The 15,826-nt window shown below is 39.9% G+C and overlaps 1 protein-coding gene across 5 annotated transcripts in view; it reads left to right on the forward strand.

Moving 5' to 3' along the window:
* Nucleotides 1-15,826, forward strand: part of LIN7A (lin-7 homolog A, crumbs cell polarity complex component) — a 149,001-nt gene that overhangs the window by 35,274 nt on the left and 97,901 nt on the right. For 2 of the 5 annotated variants that reach the window (XM_084794127.1, XM_084794125.1), the window contains one exon: nucleotides 15,470-15,588. In XM_084794127.1, coding sequence (XP_084650253.1) covers nucleotides 15,470-15,588 — 119 coding nt within the window. Of the gene's footprint in view, nucleotides 1-15,469; nucleotides 15,589-15,826 lie in introns of those variants that run through there. The other 3 variants (XM_084794126.1, XM_084794128.1, XM_084794129.1) reach the window with 3 other exon arrangements.

Here is a 15,826-nt window from a genome sequence, read left to right on the forward strand (position 1 = left end):
CATTCACCATGGCTTGGGCAGGCATCCAGCTTTATTTTGCCCCCCAATCATCTTTCTAAACTGTAGATTGCACAACTACACCATTCCCAAAACAGCTAAAAGATTGGAAGACGTTATGATAGAGTAGTGATAAGGCAAAAGAGGAAGCGTATTATTAAGTAGCTTGATAGCAGAATAATATATCAAACTGTCAGTTTGGATAAAAATATTCATCCTTTTTCTAGAATTGGATGTACTTGAGGATGGGAAAAGTTGAATTTTTCAGGTTTTTTTTTACAACGACCTTTCAGAAAACAGCCAATTTGATTGCTCATCTCTCCAGTAACTTCATGATTGTGTTTCTCTTTGAATTTCTGCAGCTCCATGAATGGAGAATTGCAATCTACCAATAATTACACACAAGGGCGCACACACAATCCATGCATGCGCAAACACACACACAATGCATGGATACATACACACACAAACACAAATACACACACCACACAGACACACACAGACACACACACACACACACACACACACACACAGACACACACACACACACACACCCTAATCACATGCTCGGGTGGAATAACTGTACCAAAGAAAGTATCTTGTTGACTGTTTACTAAACTTTAGAAATAACAACTGATTCATTTTTGTGCCCAGTATCGTATCATAAGATGATAGCCAATAAGTTAATTTTTGGCAAGAGATCCTTGGATAGATAAGTCATAGAAGAGCAAGAAACACACATAGATACCCCTAATGCTTAAGTATGCACAGATTTCAGTTAAGCCCCATGGACAGTGTTCTGCTTTTTTCGCAGAGCTGTATAAAATCAGCTGATGTCATATAGGGAACTTACAATAAAAGAATGGACAGACGACTAAGGAAGTGGGTTGTGCATTGCTGGGATCTCACATTGTTAATACATATATGTTGTTCTGATATTTTCTCAGCTAGTTACATACTAATTAGTTAACTTAATTAGTGAATGCATTCACATTGTATTCATTTTTTTTTTAAGTACGTTTTGAGATTATAATAGAAACCTCCAAACAAAAATATCTACTTGCATAATGGTTTACTTTGGACTGTGCAGTTCTGTTTCACTCTTCCATGGTGCTTAGAAAACCGAAATCCTCAAATAGGTCCATGAGTTCTAAGATGAACTGTTGCTTACCTTCTAGTCTGACTCACCAATGCTCTAATTTGGAGCTTAAATTTGATCCTTAATGCTAGATGGATTCCAGTTCTTTAAATTTTATTTTATTTGGATTTGTATTTTGCAGTCTAAATGTTGCCAAATATAACTTGACACAACATCATCGCTAAGAAGTGAGTTCAAGTGTTCGTGTGACATGAAAAATGAATTTAACACAACCCTTTCTATTTAACAAACAATGTTAAGTGTCTTCAACTCTCGTGATACAATATTACATTCAGTGGTATATACAGAAGTTAATAAGGTGTTCTGGGGCCAGGGAAATGACTCAGTGGTTAAGTGCTTTCTCTGCAAGCACAGGACCTAAGTTTGAATCCTCAGAACCCAGTACGTGTCAGGAGAGTGGGGCAGCCTTCCTAGGATTCTTGCATTGGAAGGCAGAGACAGAGGATTCGCCAGAGCAGCCTGACTAGAGTCTAGCCAAGCTTGATAGCTTCGGTTTGATTTAGCAACCTTGCCTTATAATGCAAAGGCTATGAAGGATGATGGGCAACACCAACTTTGTGAGTCTACATGTATGTGTACTTGTATGCATGTGCACCCACCCATACATATGCAAATATGCATACACACGCATGCCATGTACACACACACACACACTATAAAAGAAAAAAGAAGAAAAAAAGAAAAAAGAAAAAGAACCATAGCAGGTGTTTTTGTGTTTAGGATAAAAGAGAACAGTGATTTGTGCAATTTCATTCTGCCATGTTAAGGCCAAATCAGTCCTCAGAGCTCTGAGAATGCAATCAAGTCAGGTACGCGTTTGTGTGGATCCTATCACGGTCAGGAAGAAGAACCCTGAAATAAACTGATTTCACTCTGATTAGGAATAAGACTGCACAGCGAAGGGCCGTAGTCGTGTGAGTGCGTGGACGTAAGATAACTAGAGAAGTGAGGGGGGAGGGGGGATACAGAAGAAAAGGAAAGATACAAAAGAAAATAAGAAAGGAAACTGCATGCAGAAGAAAGGGGAGGAGGTTTGGCTTCCTGGGTCCCCAGGTGATGATAAGGCAGTCAAGCTACAACTTGAAGTAAAGAAAGAAAAAGAAAAGAAAAGAAAAGAAAAAAAATGCTGAATATAGCTCCTAGAGAAAACGGGAACACAATACTCACTCTGACTACATAGCAGCTATTGTTTAACGAAGAAAGCGTTATCTTAAGCTCTGTGCATCTAAAGATTTGTTTATTGGGAAAGTAATCACTTTCAAATGAAATAGATACCTCCATTGCAGAGCATCTCTTAGCAACTACAGCTTTTCATTTTGTAGCATAAATTGTTCTCTTGGATGCACTGGGCTTGGCAAACACGTTTGAGCAGCTCCAGCCAGGATTTGTCATTATATAAATTCACGATTTAAATTTTCATTGTCGCCAAACTTTTCAGTGTGTGGTGCAGCTCAGTGTTGACTCAAACCCCGTGTGAACGAGATCACCCAGTGTTTGACAATAAATACGAGGCAGGATAGTTTCCACAGCGCAACGAGAGAATGTGTTTTGTTTAATTTGAGCCAGTTCTTCCAGAGGTGAACCAATTAGTCTGCATTTAAGGAACATAGCAAGTTGTTGGCAAATCAAAGCAGTGGCATCATCAGATGAGGAGGACACGCCAGTTGTCACTTCTTATTAGTAACTTGTAAATTGGCAGGCAATCCTTTTATATCACAGTGGAAGTACAAAGTGCGGTTGACCACTGATGTTACCATGTTGGTAAGCATGCTCTGCTGCATCCCTTCAGACACAACTTTTCCATGTGTTAAAAAGGCTATCAGCTGATGTTTCATATGCATTTGTTGGAATGTGCTCTTAATAGCAAATTCTCCAATAAATACCTTGCAGGAAATGCTGACTTGGGGCTGGTTATTACTTGTGGTTAGTGGCTGCATTCTAACTTTGGTTGGTCAAGCATAGGAATATGTCTTTTAAAGCATGGCAGCTAGTCTCTTCATTAAAAGGACTTCCTACTCCAAGGACTTCATTCTCTAATTTTTCATGTCTCCCTTTGTTGCCAGTAATAAAACAGGAAGTGAAGACTCACAGTAACCAAAGATTATTTTAAAAAAAGATGTGCATATTTCAAATGTAGGTGATACTCCAGGCATTTATATTAAAACTTCAATATACTTAAATTCTCATTCAGACCTCACAACAACTGTGAAAAGTGGGTACTACCAAGTTGTAGCTTTTAGAATTCTTTGATTTAGGTTTTTAATTGCACCCTTCAGCTCATTGGTGCAGTGATGAAATACTTTAGATACTCCCTTACTGACTTGAATTGAAGGACCTATGACGATGAAGAGGATTCCAAGGACATATCACTTTGATACCATCTACTTTCTTATTTGAATGAGTCTTCTGTCTTTCCTCTTTGGTACTTAGAAAATTTGTGGGCATCATTTACCCATCCAGAATACTTCAGACACATCCAGACATCCAAACACCCAGGGTGATTGATTAAGGTGGCACTGATAATGAATTTTACTTTCACTAAAGTATCCTTGTATCCTTTGCAGCTTGTCAGGCATTCTGTGATGACTTTGTCAGACAGCAGTGGTAAACGTCATGACACTGATTCTTTTCATACCTACCTGTGTCTTTTCTCCACATCTTGCTGTCCTCACTGCCACCTCCTCAGCTATGCAGCTTCTTTATCTTGTCAGGGCTGCTGAAATACCAGTCTTCCTCCACCCTTGGTCCATTATAACTAATCCTGCAGATATCACCCATGGGAATGACTTTGGAGTTTCAACCAGATTGCCTTTTTGTTAGGCCAAATGACTGCCAAGAGCTGTTTCTAGGAATTATACAACAATAACAACAACAACAACAACAACAACAACAACAACAACAACAAACCCCCTTATGAAATCTTTGAACAAAATTTGGCTGCTGCTTTTTTTTCTCAGCCATTGACCGCTACCCAGTAAGGTGGCAGATCTATTGCTCCTTGGCTTGTGAGAACCATTATTAAATATGTATGAATTTCACAAGACAGTGATACCATTCCAGGACCTTCAAGTAGCACATGATAGGAGAGTTTACAGGACAGAATTCAGTGAGTGCCAGAAGTCAAGGCTGTTAGAGACTTTGTGTGTTTGTTCTGAAGAGCTGGTTGTTAATCATTAACCATCACACAACTGTTGCTGTTGCTTCTTGCCTCACCTGCAAATTTCTGCAAATGCTGGCTTTGCCTGGCTGTGATGGTTAGTTGTTTGTTTGTTTGTTTTTTAATTTTGTTTTGTTTTGTTTTGTTTGTTTGTTTGTTTTTCTCAAGGCATGTTAAAGGAAGGACTCTCCAGGGGTTGCCTCTTTCAGATTGTCCTGTGGGCATGTCTGTGGGGCATTTTAATTAATTAATAATCAATGTTAAATGACCCATTTCCCTGTGGGTGGTGCCACCTCTAGTCAAGTGGTCTTGGTATAAGAAAGCAGGCTGCCTCAACCCTTCCTCCTACTCTTTCACAAAGCTCCCTGAGCTTGGCCTATTGTTTGGCTGTGGGCTTCTTCATCTGTTTGCGTCAGCTGTTAGATGAAGCCTCTCAAAGGACAGTTACGCTAGTTTCCTGTCTGCAAGATTAACAGAGTATTGTTAATAGTGACAGGGGTTGACTCTCTCTCATGGGATGGGCCTCACGTTGGGCCAGTCATTGGTTTGTCATTTCCTTAATCTCTGCTTCATCTTTATTCCTTCACTTCTTGTAGGTGAGACAAATTTTGGGCAAGGAAACCACAAGAAGACCTAGAGAGTAAATTAACCTGAGCCCATGAGGGCTTATAGAAACTCAGCCACAAACCAAAGAGCTTGCATGGGCCATACCTAGATCCCCTCCATATATGTAGCAGCTGTGCAGCATTTTCAGCATGTGGGTCCCCTAACCATAGTAGAGGTTGTCTCTGACTCTATTGCCTGCCTTTGGATCTCTTTTCTCCAGCTGGGCTGCCTTGTCAGGCCTCAGTGGAAGAAGATGCATTTAGTCCTGCTGTAACTTGAAGTGCCAGGATGAATTAATACACCTTAGGGGCCTCCCCTTCTCTGAGAAAAAGGGGGAATAGGGCACGGAAGGGGGAGAGTGGGGGCAAGACTGAGAGGAGGGGGTGGGGGCTGGGATCAGGCTGTAAAGTGATTAATTAAATACAATTTAAAAGGAAGGAAGGAAGGAAGGATGGAAGGAAGGAAATAGGCAAGCAGAACAAGCCATGGGGAGCAAGACAGTAAGTTGGGCTCCTCCATGGTCTCTGCTTCAGTTCCTGCCTTCAGCTTCCTGCTGTGGCTGCCCTCATTAATGGAATATAACCCGAAGCTGTTATTCACCCTTCACTCCCCCGTGTTAGTTTTGGCTGTTGTTCGATCACAGCCACCAAAAGCAAGTAGGACACTGACCTTCTAGCAAGTATGCTTTGCTCCTGTCACCTTAGGACCTTTAGTTGTATTGTTACTTTCAGGGTTCTTATCCTTTGGAGACATACAGTGTCCTTTTCACCTTAAAGAAGATTTTCCTAAATAGGCTTTACATGACTGTCTTACTTAAAGGGATTACTATATGCCATGCAACTATTTTCTGTATAACTTCAGCCCATAACTTAGAACCATGCCACCAAGCTCATGTTTATCTTCATTAGGTAGCTTGCATTTGACATGCAACCACAGAGAGAGAAACAAATAGTTAAACCATATACATTTCTAATTAGCAAGAATCATAAGGTCAGATAGTCAGGGGTACAGTAGCTGGGTAAAGACATGGAGAGGTTTGCCTTTCTTGCATCAGCATCTTTAGGACCTAAAAGCCATCTTCATTATCACATGATGGTCGTTTCAACTGTAAACCCGTAATGCACTTAACTGTCCAGAGAAATGAGAAAGAAGAAAGGAGCCAAGATCAGACCTCTGAAAGCATACGTGTGCAGTTTGTCCATCTCAAAGGCCTTTCCAGTCTTTGTACTTAGAATAATGTGCTCAACATTAAGATACATTCTGGAAGGAGAAATCTGCTTCTTTTCTGCATTCTGCAGTGGGTGGTAGCAAGGGATAGACTTTGGAATAGACGCTTCATATTATCTGTCATAGTGATTGATACATTTTGCTGCCCAAGAGCACAATAGCTTTAAATGACCAAGTTTCGACTTCAGGTGACATATGGACTGAAGTCTATATGCCAGCCAAGTTAGAAAAAAGTCACAACTAAAGACTGAAAAGATGACTCCATGATTACTCCAGGCCCCTGGATGCTTGCTCCACTTGAGCCCCACTGTTTCTTAAACTCTACTGTTTTGTTGATGCTGCTATTTTGTTTATAGCACTCATTTATTTTTAATAAATTGTTATCAAACTTTTTCCTATTACTATTATGTGTAATGTATAGACAAAGACTTGACCATTTTTCTACAATTCATTGCTATCATTGTAATCAAATCCATTCTGACACACTCTTATGAAGGTTGGCTCCAGCTCATGATGTTGTGCACTGTCATATTTAAACAATAGTTAGTATAAAACTTGCCTGGTTTTTTTTTTACAATCCATTATAAGTATCATATTGGAAGAATAAATAAGTGCATGAGCAATAGAACTAAAAACTGGTGGTTTTTTTTTAAGCCCACACTTACCATTTATTGGTTGTGTAGCTTTTTGCCAAATAATTCATATACCTAAAGCCTTATTTTTATTTTCTTTGGCTGCATGATAGAAATAATCGTACTATTTCTGTGTACACGTGAAGATTTTTTTCTAAGTACTGTAGAAAAGCTCTTAATAAATGACCGCCACTAGCTCACACTGATTCAGAAAAATGTCACCGTGGTAGCTAGCAATTCTGTAAATGCTCAAATCTTGTATCCAAAAATAACATAAGGATATTTTCATGTACACTTTAAGTCATCTTAAGATAATTCTTTATACCTAATTTATTGCACAAATGAATTATGCACATAAATCATTGTCATAGTCTGCTATTTATGGAATAGTGACAAAAAGGTCTACACAGACCTGGAGCTCATTCATCCATTAAGCCTAGCTCTGTTTTGGATCTATCTTTAGTGGTAGCCGGAGAGTAGAACCTCTAGATACAAGCATCTGGCTGCATGTGGGTTATTAAGCCACATTTGAAACGCTGCCCAGATGCTAGAACCCTATTGCTTGGTTCAAATTTCAAGTTTTTCATTGTCAGCTCTTTCCTTGGAGAACCACCTTTAGTCTCTGAATCTGAGTTTTCTCTCTTACATAATGAGCATCGTTATAATTAAAAATGGAAAGCAAGGATACATTGAGACTCTGTGCCAATGATTCTCACTATGACTTTACATCACAACTCCTGGGAAACTAATGCTGATTCTGATGCCCCCAGACGCACACAGGATCAATGAAATCAGAACTAGTGGTGATTAGGATCCAGGCATCTGTGATTTTTCCAGTGCTCCCAGGTAACTCCCGTGGGCTGCCTAGACTAATAACCACTCCATTCTGTCATTTGAAAGCACTCCAGGTGGTCCAGCTGATCAATGACTACCACCTGAGAGAGGTACCCTGGTAAACGCACAAGGGTTAATCTGTATTGAAAGAGGAAAAAATTAAGAGCTCAGTGTCTGACCAAGAAACCCTGCGGAACACAAAGCTATTGTAAAAGTACTGCGTGTCAAAGAAGAAAAGCTGCCAAAAGCAAAGTCATGAAGGAAATCGGAATAAAAGGCACAGGGTTTAGCATTGCTCAGACTCTAAATTTCCTACTTGTCAGTGAGCTACCAAAACCCATAACCCTGATGAGAACATCTGTAACACAGATATATTTACCCTATTTACAATTAGGTGAAAATGAGTTCAAAGTTGTGACTATATTAGCAAACAATGGCCTTATAGTTTCAGTGTCTCCCCTGCTATATTCCTGCTGAACAAGTTGTAATCACAGTGCTAACCAATAAAGCCTTGAGAAATGATTAGATAAGTAGAGACCCATGTTCATTATGGGTCCATACCAGTAACAAGAGAGAGGCTGTGAAGCCTTAACACCTTTAAGCATAGAGTTCTGACTAGTGAACGCTTGCTTGCCTTTGTCCCACATTGATATGCACAAAGTGTCCCTTGTTATCGGCACACTGCTCCTAGACTTACCAGCCTTTTGACCTGTGAGACACAGATTTGTTTTCTTTATAAGTGTCCAGGTCTGTGAGTTTGTGTTACAGCCTCAGAGAACAGACCAACACACATTGGTAGCCAGATGTGGAGCTAAAGCAACCACCAGTATCTGAAAACAGAGAACAGTTTTTAAGGCCAGTACACAAGCAGAGAGTCTAAGAGAGTTTGGAAGAGGTTAGCAGCAGGCTGACTTGCTGTGAACAGTGTACTAAAGGTGATTCTAATGAGAGATAGGTACGGAAAGAATAGGGAAAGTATGTGATGTCTCAGAATTACTTACTGTGGCCACAATAACAATGCTGACAGAAATACAGACAGTAAAGGACATGAGGTCTCTCATGGAAATGAGAGATAAACAAGATACTGGAGACTCAAGCAAAGAAGTTTGTGGAATTATGCCCATGTCCTAAGGCTTTATGGACTATAGAACTTCAGTGTTATTGACTAAAATATTGGCCTGCAAAAAATCATCTAAGCAGCAAGCAGTCGGGCAACTGCATGGCTACTTTTAACTACATGCATTGTGAGATAGCAGGTAAATCACTTAAAGATGGAGAATAAAATTAAATTGGAAATCAGAAAGATTTGTGCAATTTGAAATTTATATGTGAAAAGAAGGAATTTTTTTTGAAATTTATATGTGAAAATATATATGCCGGGCAGTGGTGGCACATGCCTTTCATCCCAGCACTCAGGAGGCAGAGGCAGGCGATCTCTGTAAGTTCGAGGCTAGACTGGTCAACAAAGTGAGTCCAGGACAGCCATGGCTACACAGAGAAATCCTGTCTCAAAACACCAAAACAAAAAACAAAAAACAACAAAAAAAGGAATTTTGTTTCAAAAAGAGTACAGATCAGATGACCATGTAATTATTTGATTTTAATAAGTAGATTATTATTAGCCCAGTATTGATCAACAGTACAATGGGAGAGAATCAAGGAAAGCATAAACCTGTAGACATAAGAATCTAATTGCTGTGCCTCTGTGTCCACCTTGCAAGATACAGAAATAAATTAATTCTCCAGCTTTAAGACTTCCTGTGTTTTTCCTTATTAGATTTTAGCCTTATGTGTACTTTGTCCTAATTATAAACTTAGTTTGAAATTTATCTGTTTTGCTCATTTCTATTTTGTTTTTGGAGCGCTAATGTCTATGTCTTGCCAGTCTTAATCACGGTATTTTGAGAGTGGAGTACGTTTTGATTTCACAGTCTCACCGATAAAGGAAATTGTTCCAGGTTGAATCATGGAAGTGCATGTCACCTATATCTGACTCAGGTGAAAGTTTGAACTTTAAACTTCAGGGCAGTTGTTGGAATAAGTTAAGTCTTTTGAAACTCTTGAGACAGAACGAATACATTGTGTATATCAGCCAAACCTAAGTGGGAGGAAGACACAGAAACATAGGATGGTTTGAATAGCCATGCAAAATCAATGCTGACGTCTAATTACCATTGTAACAATAACAACCAGGAGATTTTGAGAGGAATGAGTCATTAGAACTCTACCTTTGTGGATGAGTTAATTACCAGTGTATTCCATTATTGTAGATGCGGTTTGGGTCTCTTGAGGGCAGCTCTGTTCTAGAAGCTAGCTCTGTCTTCTTCGCTTCCCAGGTCGTAGCTTCTGCTGGACTGTGATTCAGTGAGAAATCCCTCACTACCTTGCAAGCCCTTCAGTCTTGAACTTCTCAGCCTCTAGAAACACTGAGACATAAATTGTCCTTTATCAATTAGCCCATCTGTAGCACGCAGAACATCTGAACATGGACTAAGATTCCCAAATTGCAGACGTTCAATTAAATTGTGCCGTGGTTTCTAAGAGGAGGGTAAATCAAACTGAAGATGTAATGGCGGATGGGTATACAAGTGAGATTCCCAAGTGTCCTCTTTTCACAGTGCTGTGGCAATGCTAAGAGTAAGCATATAAGGTGAACTCTTCAGGAAGAAAAACTATTTGGGGATATTATTTCCTTGGGGCTATTTAGCAGCTTTCAGTCCTTATCTAGTGTCCATCCTAATGGAAGATACACTAGTAGAGTCAAGCTTTTATGTTTGTAACAGATTTGGGTTTCATGAAAATAAATCCAGGGAAGTTCTGAGCAAGAACTACAGGAGAGCTCTATTGAATGAGCCACACGCTTCATTGTTTTAACTACTGAGCTGACTCAATGGTTTGTCTTCCTTCCGAGATTCTGGTCTTGAACAGTTTTTGGTTTGTTTCCATATACAGACCCAGGTCTCATGTCCAGTGTCTGTCACTACCCCTTGGTTTCCAGCACTGGCCAGGCTTGTACTAGAGGCCTCATCGTTTTCCACATTTTGGCTTTTATAAACCATTTCTTGCTGAATTCAAATGCACCAATATCAGCAAGAAGGCTCAGGGCCCAGGGACCAATTCTTCTTAGGTCCTCCTGATCTGCTCAGATAGACATAGAACTCAGACTGGTTACAACCCTTATTTAAGAAAGCGGTGCTAGTCTCTTCTTCCCAGAACGTCCGCTGTCTACACTTGTTCCTCCGGGATCTTCCTTCCTTAGCTAGTGGAGCAAAAGAGAATATTATGTGAATCTGTCAAAAATTAATAAAAATTTTCCTTGAAAATATTCTGTCCTCACCCAGGTACTCCAAGTAAAGACTGTGAATGATGGAATGGTGCACTATAACCAAACCTGTTAACTTTCAGTAAGCCATATTGCAGAGCTACCATATCTCTGCATTCAGTGTTTTGTTTTGTTTTCTTGGATGGCATTTTTCTCATCCTTACATGGCCATAGAAATCACCTGGAAACTTAAACACCACAAACAATAGATAAAATACAACGATTTTGAGTTCATTGGTCAGGGTTCAAATGTCATTAGTGGATGGGAGGTTTGAGACAGGGTTTCTCCATGTAGCCTTGACTGTCTTGCTGGACTCACTTGGTACACCAGGCTGGCCTTGAACTCACAGAGATCTGCCTGCCTCTGCCTACTGAGTGCTGGGATTACTGGCGTCCACAATCTCACCTGGAAAAAATGTCATTTTCTTAAAGTATTAAATGAAGTGGTACTCAACCATAATTACCTTAAACTTTGGGCTTTATCGAGAATTTTTAGATGCCTTGAAGAATCCAATTTAGCTTTCTTTTTATACACTATATGAAAAAATAATAGAACACCAGGTTTTCAGGAATGGTAGGGATGAAAGAAAAATAAGATCATTTTGTTCACATTTATTACTCATGAATGAGTGGACCAGTATTTACACACTCATTTTGAACATTTCTTATATATAAGATACCCAGGCCTTATTTTCATGCCTTCTTAATCAACCTTTTTCAGATCGGAGTGAGGGCTAGGGACCTGCATCTAAGCCACTCATCTTAAGTGAGCTCAAGAACAATTCTATTTTGAGCCATTAATCTTCCTAGGTGCACAACATAATCCCATAGGTACTTTAAACAGTCATTCTCCCTACATTAGTGATATCAACCCTGGACAGATCTGAGCCTCATGTCCAGATACAGTGCTGTGCCAGTCACATTGGAATCCCTTGCATGTGATGGACTGCACCAGGCGTCTGTGTTTTTAAAGCTCCCTTGGTGATTCCAATATACAGCTGTGATGGTTAAATATTCACTATTAACGTGACTAGATCTAGAATCGTCATAGAAACATGCTTGGGTGTGTCTGAGAGTTCTCTTTCCAGAACGTTTCAAATGACGAAAGGAAATGTCTTGTAGATATGATTGGAACCATTAACAGAGGAGTCATGGATTGAATAAAAAGAAGGAAGCAAGCTAAACACCAGCACTCATCTGTCTGCTTCCTGACCGCAGACCAGGTGCCACCCGCCATCTTGTATTCCTGCACATCAGCACACCCATGGGCACACATATGACCACACACATCTACCACAAAACATCAGCACACATATTTAAGAAAAGGAAGAAGACAGGTGTGTAAACTGAGGTAAAGTAAGAGTGCTAGCTAGTGTAACAGATGAGTGAACGAAGAGCCATAGGAACTCAGATATCAATGAAGGCACCATTGAAGAGACAGTATTTGAGCTAAGTCCCCCTTACAGGAACTAAAACATCCTCCACGATCGTCCTTCTCTCTGCTTCATCTCTTTAAACATTCATTCTCATTTCGGCTTTAACCCTACTGAACTCTCAGTTCTTTCAATGACCCACACTCCCTTAATCAAGTCTTCCATCGTCACTGATTCTGTTTTCCTCAAATGTTCCCTACCCTTTTCCTGCTTTCACCACCTACCTAGAAGCTGGCTTAGTGCCACTCCTCTCTGACCTTCCATGTAATGAACTGTGCCTTTGCTGTACATGCAAGGACCTCCTGTAGTGTACTGCTTAAAGCATATGCATCTTTGTGGCATATCTGTGACCCAAGACCATGCATCCCATAAAAGCAAGAAAAAGGATTATCTGCTCTGCCACTGTGTCTCTGCTCACAAAACAAGGTAGCATTACTAAAACAACGAATGCCAATGCACAGGAAATGTGCTATAATCCTGTGACATTCTATGGCTTCCTTTAGGAAGAAGGGAAAAAAGAGTTTTCCAAAACACAGCTGAGCCAGCAGAGTGCTTTGTAATGCAGGAAATGGATTTGATTGCTGAAGTCTTCAACAGACTCCCCAAACGACCTGAACTTTATCTAGTAGGGAGTTGGATGTCAGTGAGGTTTTATGTACGATGGTGTTAAGAGCTAGATTTGTCATTCAAGGGAGCTACTCTAGAAGCAGTGCAGTGGGTGGACTGAAAAACCAAAGGAGGCCAGTCAGGTTCCATTCCAGTCCCACAGGTGAGAAATGACAAAGGCTTCCCTGAAAGGGAATTCCACACAGAGGGCATTTTTCAGATGGAATCTATGGCGCTTGCTGACTAACTGCACGTGGGAGTGAGTGTGAAAGATGATGCCACAGTCTAGCTTGGGAATCAGGCTGCTAGGCGTCCTATTAATGGAAATAGAAAGTGCAGGAAGAAAAGATCTGGTTGCAAGGAAAAAAATCAAAACGAGCCCAGTTTTAAACATACCGAGTTCTTTGTGCCCATGTCGTATCTGGGTAGAGTATTTTTTCCCTCCTTTATTAATTTATTCTTGTTACATCTCAATGGTTATCCCATCCCTTGTATCCTCCCATTCTTCCCTCCCTCCCATTTTCCCCTTATTCCCCTCCCCTATGACTGTTCCTGAGGGGGATTACCTCCCCCTGTATATGTTCATAGGGTATCAAGTCTTTTCTTGGTAACCTGCTGTCCTTCCTCTGAGTGCCACCAGGTCTCCCCCTCCAGGGGACATGGTCAAAGGTGAGGCACCAGAGTATGTGATTGAGCTAGAAATAATCATAATGAGTGAGTTAACCCAGAAGCAGAAAGATTCAAATGGTATATACTCACTTATATCTGCATATTAGCCCAAGGGGCATGTCCCACGAAAGCCTTCACTTACCAGGAAACTGAGACAGAGGGGAGGACATTCTAGTGGGACTCTAGATGAGAGAAGCATGGGAGAATGGCAAAGTAGAAGGATCCAGAGGGTCCTAGAAGCCTACAAGTAGAACATTATGATAGGCAGATTTGGGAACAGGGGTCCCGCTCAAACTAAGGCACCAGCCAAGGACAATACAGGCGGTAAACTTTAAACCCCTACCCAGATCTAGCCACTGGGTAGAGTATTTTATGTGCTGGGAATGCATAACATCTCGGCTGGTGTGTTAGTTATTGCCTATGTGCCTGGTGTTGCCCAGTTGAGTGTGTCATCCTCTAAGTTATGTACTAGAAGTCAAGACTTTGGAAACCAACAGGGTAACATTGATTTCATGATTTGTTCTACTCCGGGCTACAGTTGGCAATCAAAATCACTACTTATGGGGGAAATCCTCAGGACCCTTCATGCTAATTTGCTTCAGTTACACACACACACACACACACACACACACACACACACACACACACACACACACAAGCTGCTTGCCCAAATTCAGAAGTTTAAATTTTTCTCCCATAGTCAAGTGTGTGGGTTATATTGTTTTTCTCATTAGATTGTGAATTCTATTATTTCAGAAAGGAAATATATTGTTCTTGATAATTTTTGTACTACATATAACAGAAACTTAAAATGATAGATGTATGTATGGGTGGATGAACAAATGGATGGATGAATGGATTTATAATCTTATGCAGTGATTTTTAATATGTTCTGTAGTTAGTTGCCTAGGAATTGAAAGCTTAATATCCTACTGTTTAATGCCTAAGAGATTTTTTTCAGTGGGGTGCTGACTAGAGCAACTATGTGGGAAGGAGTCACTATAAATATTTTTAAATAGGCTTCCGTTACATTATTTTCTCTTGGCAATGTGAAATAATCCAAGGATGTAAGCTTTTTGCTGGCTATGAAAGATAACATAATTCTTGATACATTAACCTTTGACATTAATACTTGAAAACTCTCTCACCATTGCTCTAAAAGCTGACAGATGAAGATATGATCAGATCTCTATTTTTGAGAAGGTAACATTGTAGAACATGCAAATAACTAGAACATAGAAATAAATGACTTCAGTCGGACAAATGATGAGGACCTGCAACAATGCAATAGTGGTGGGATGGAGAGAGCCAGTCAAATCATTTTCTCCATCAAATATTTATTCTTAATATCATACCAAACTATGGGAGCCTTGGCAAACAAAGAAGTGAAGTTTCTTCCTCAAAGAGCTTATGAAGGAGCTGCACAACTATCAAATCATCAGACGAATAAGTGTGACATTGTAGCTACAATAAATGTCTATAAAAAAAGAAAAGCAAACTCCAAAATTAAAAGTCCTGCACAATTGTAGTGGACACACTTCAGTATATAAGAGGCTAAAGTAGAAAGGTCTTAAGCCTGGAATGCTTAATGAATTTAAGGATAAAAAAATGCCATAAAAGAAATAAGTAAAAACTTATGTTTTACAAGTTAAAGTGACCTTTGACCAGAAGATGAAATCAATAAGCTCTAAGTTATAAATTCTTATTTTACAATGAATCCCACCTGATTCTCAGCTGCAATGATGTAATCAGTTGCTTGAAATTATGGCATTTTGCTGATCTGATAGTTTATACTGTGTCTCCATGTCAATTTTTCTCCCAACTCAGATGTCGCAAGAGCGATCGAACTACTGGAAAAGCTACAAGAATCTGGAGAAGTCCCAGTGCACAAGCTACAGTCTCTCAAAAAGGTGCTTCAGAGTGAGTTTTGTACAGCCATCCGAGAGGTAGGACCCTGAGAGTTTAACAGCTGCACTCGGCCATATGTCTTCTGAGAGGAAAGCACGTTTTGCCATATAAACAGTTGAAATTGTTAAGCTTGGAAGTACATCTTTGCTTTCTGTTTTTAGCTCCTTGGACAGATGATGAAATATAATTTAGTCTGCTAAACTCTTAAATTAACCCAGGCAGAAATAATACATTTATATAAAGACCAAACATTGATTTTGTGATACCGGTGAATAA

The sequence above is a fragment of the Acomys minous genome, assembly GCF_964271855.1.
Source record: "Acomys minous genome assembly, chromosome: 9".
NCBI lineage: Eukaryota > Metazoa > Chordata > Mammalia > Rodentia > Muridae > Acomys > Acomys minous.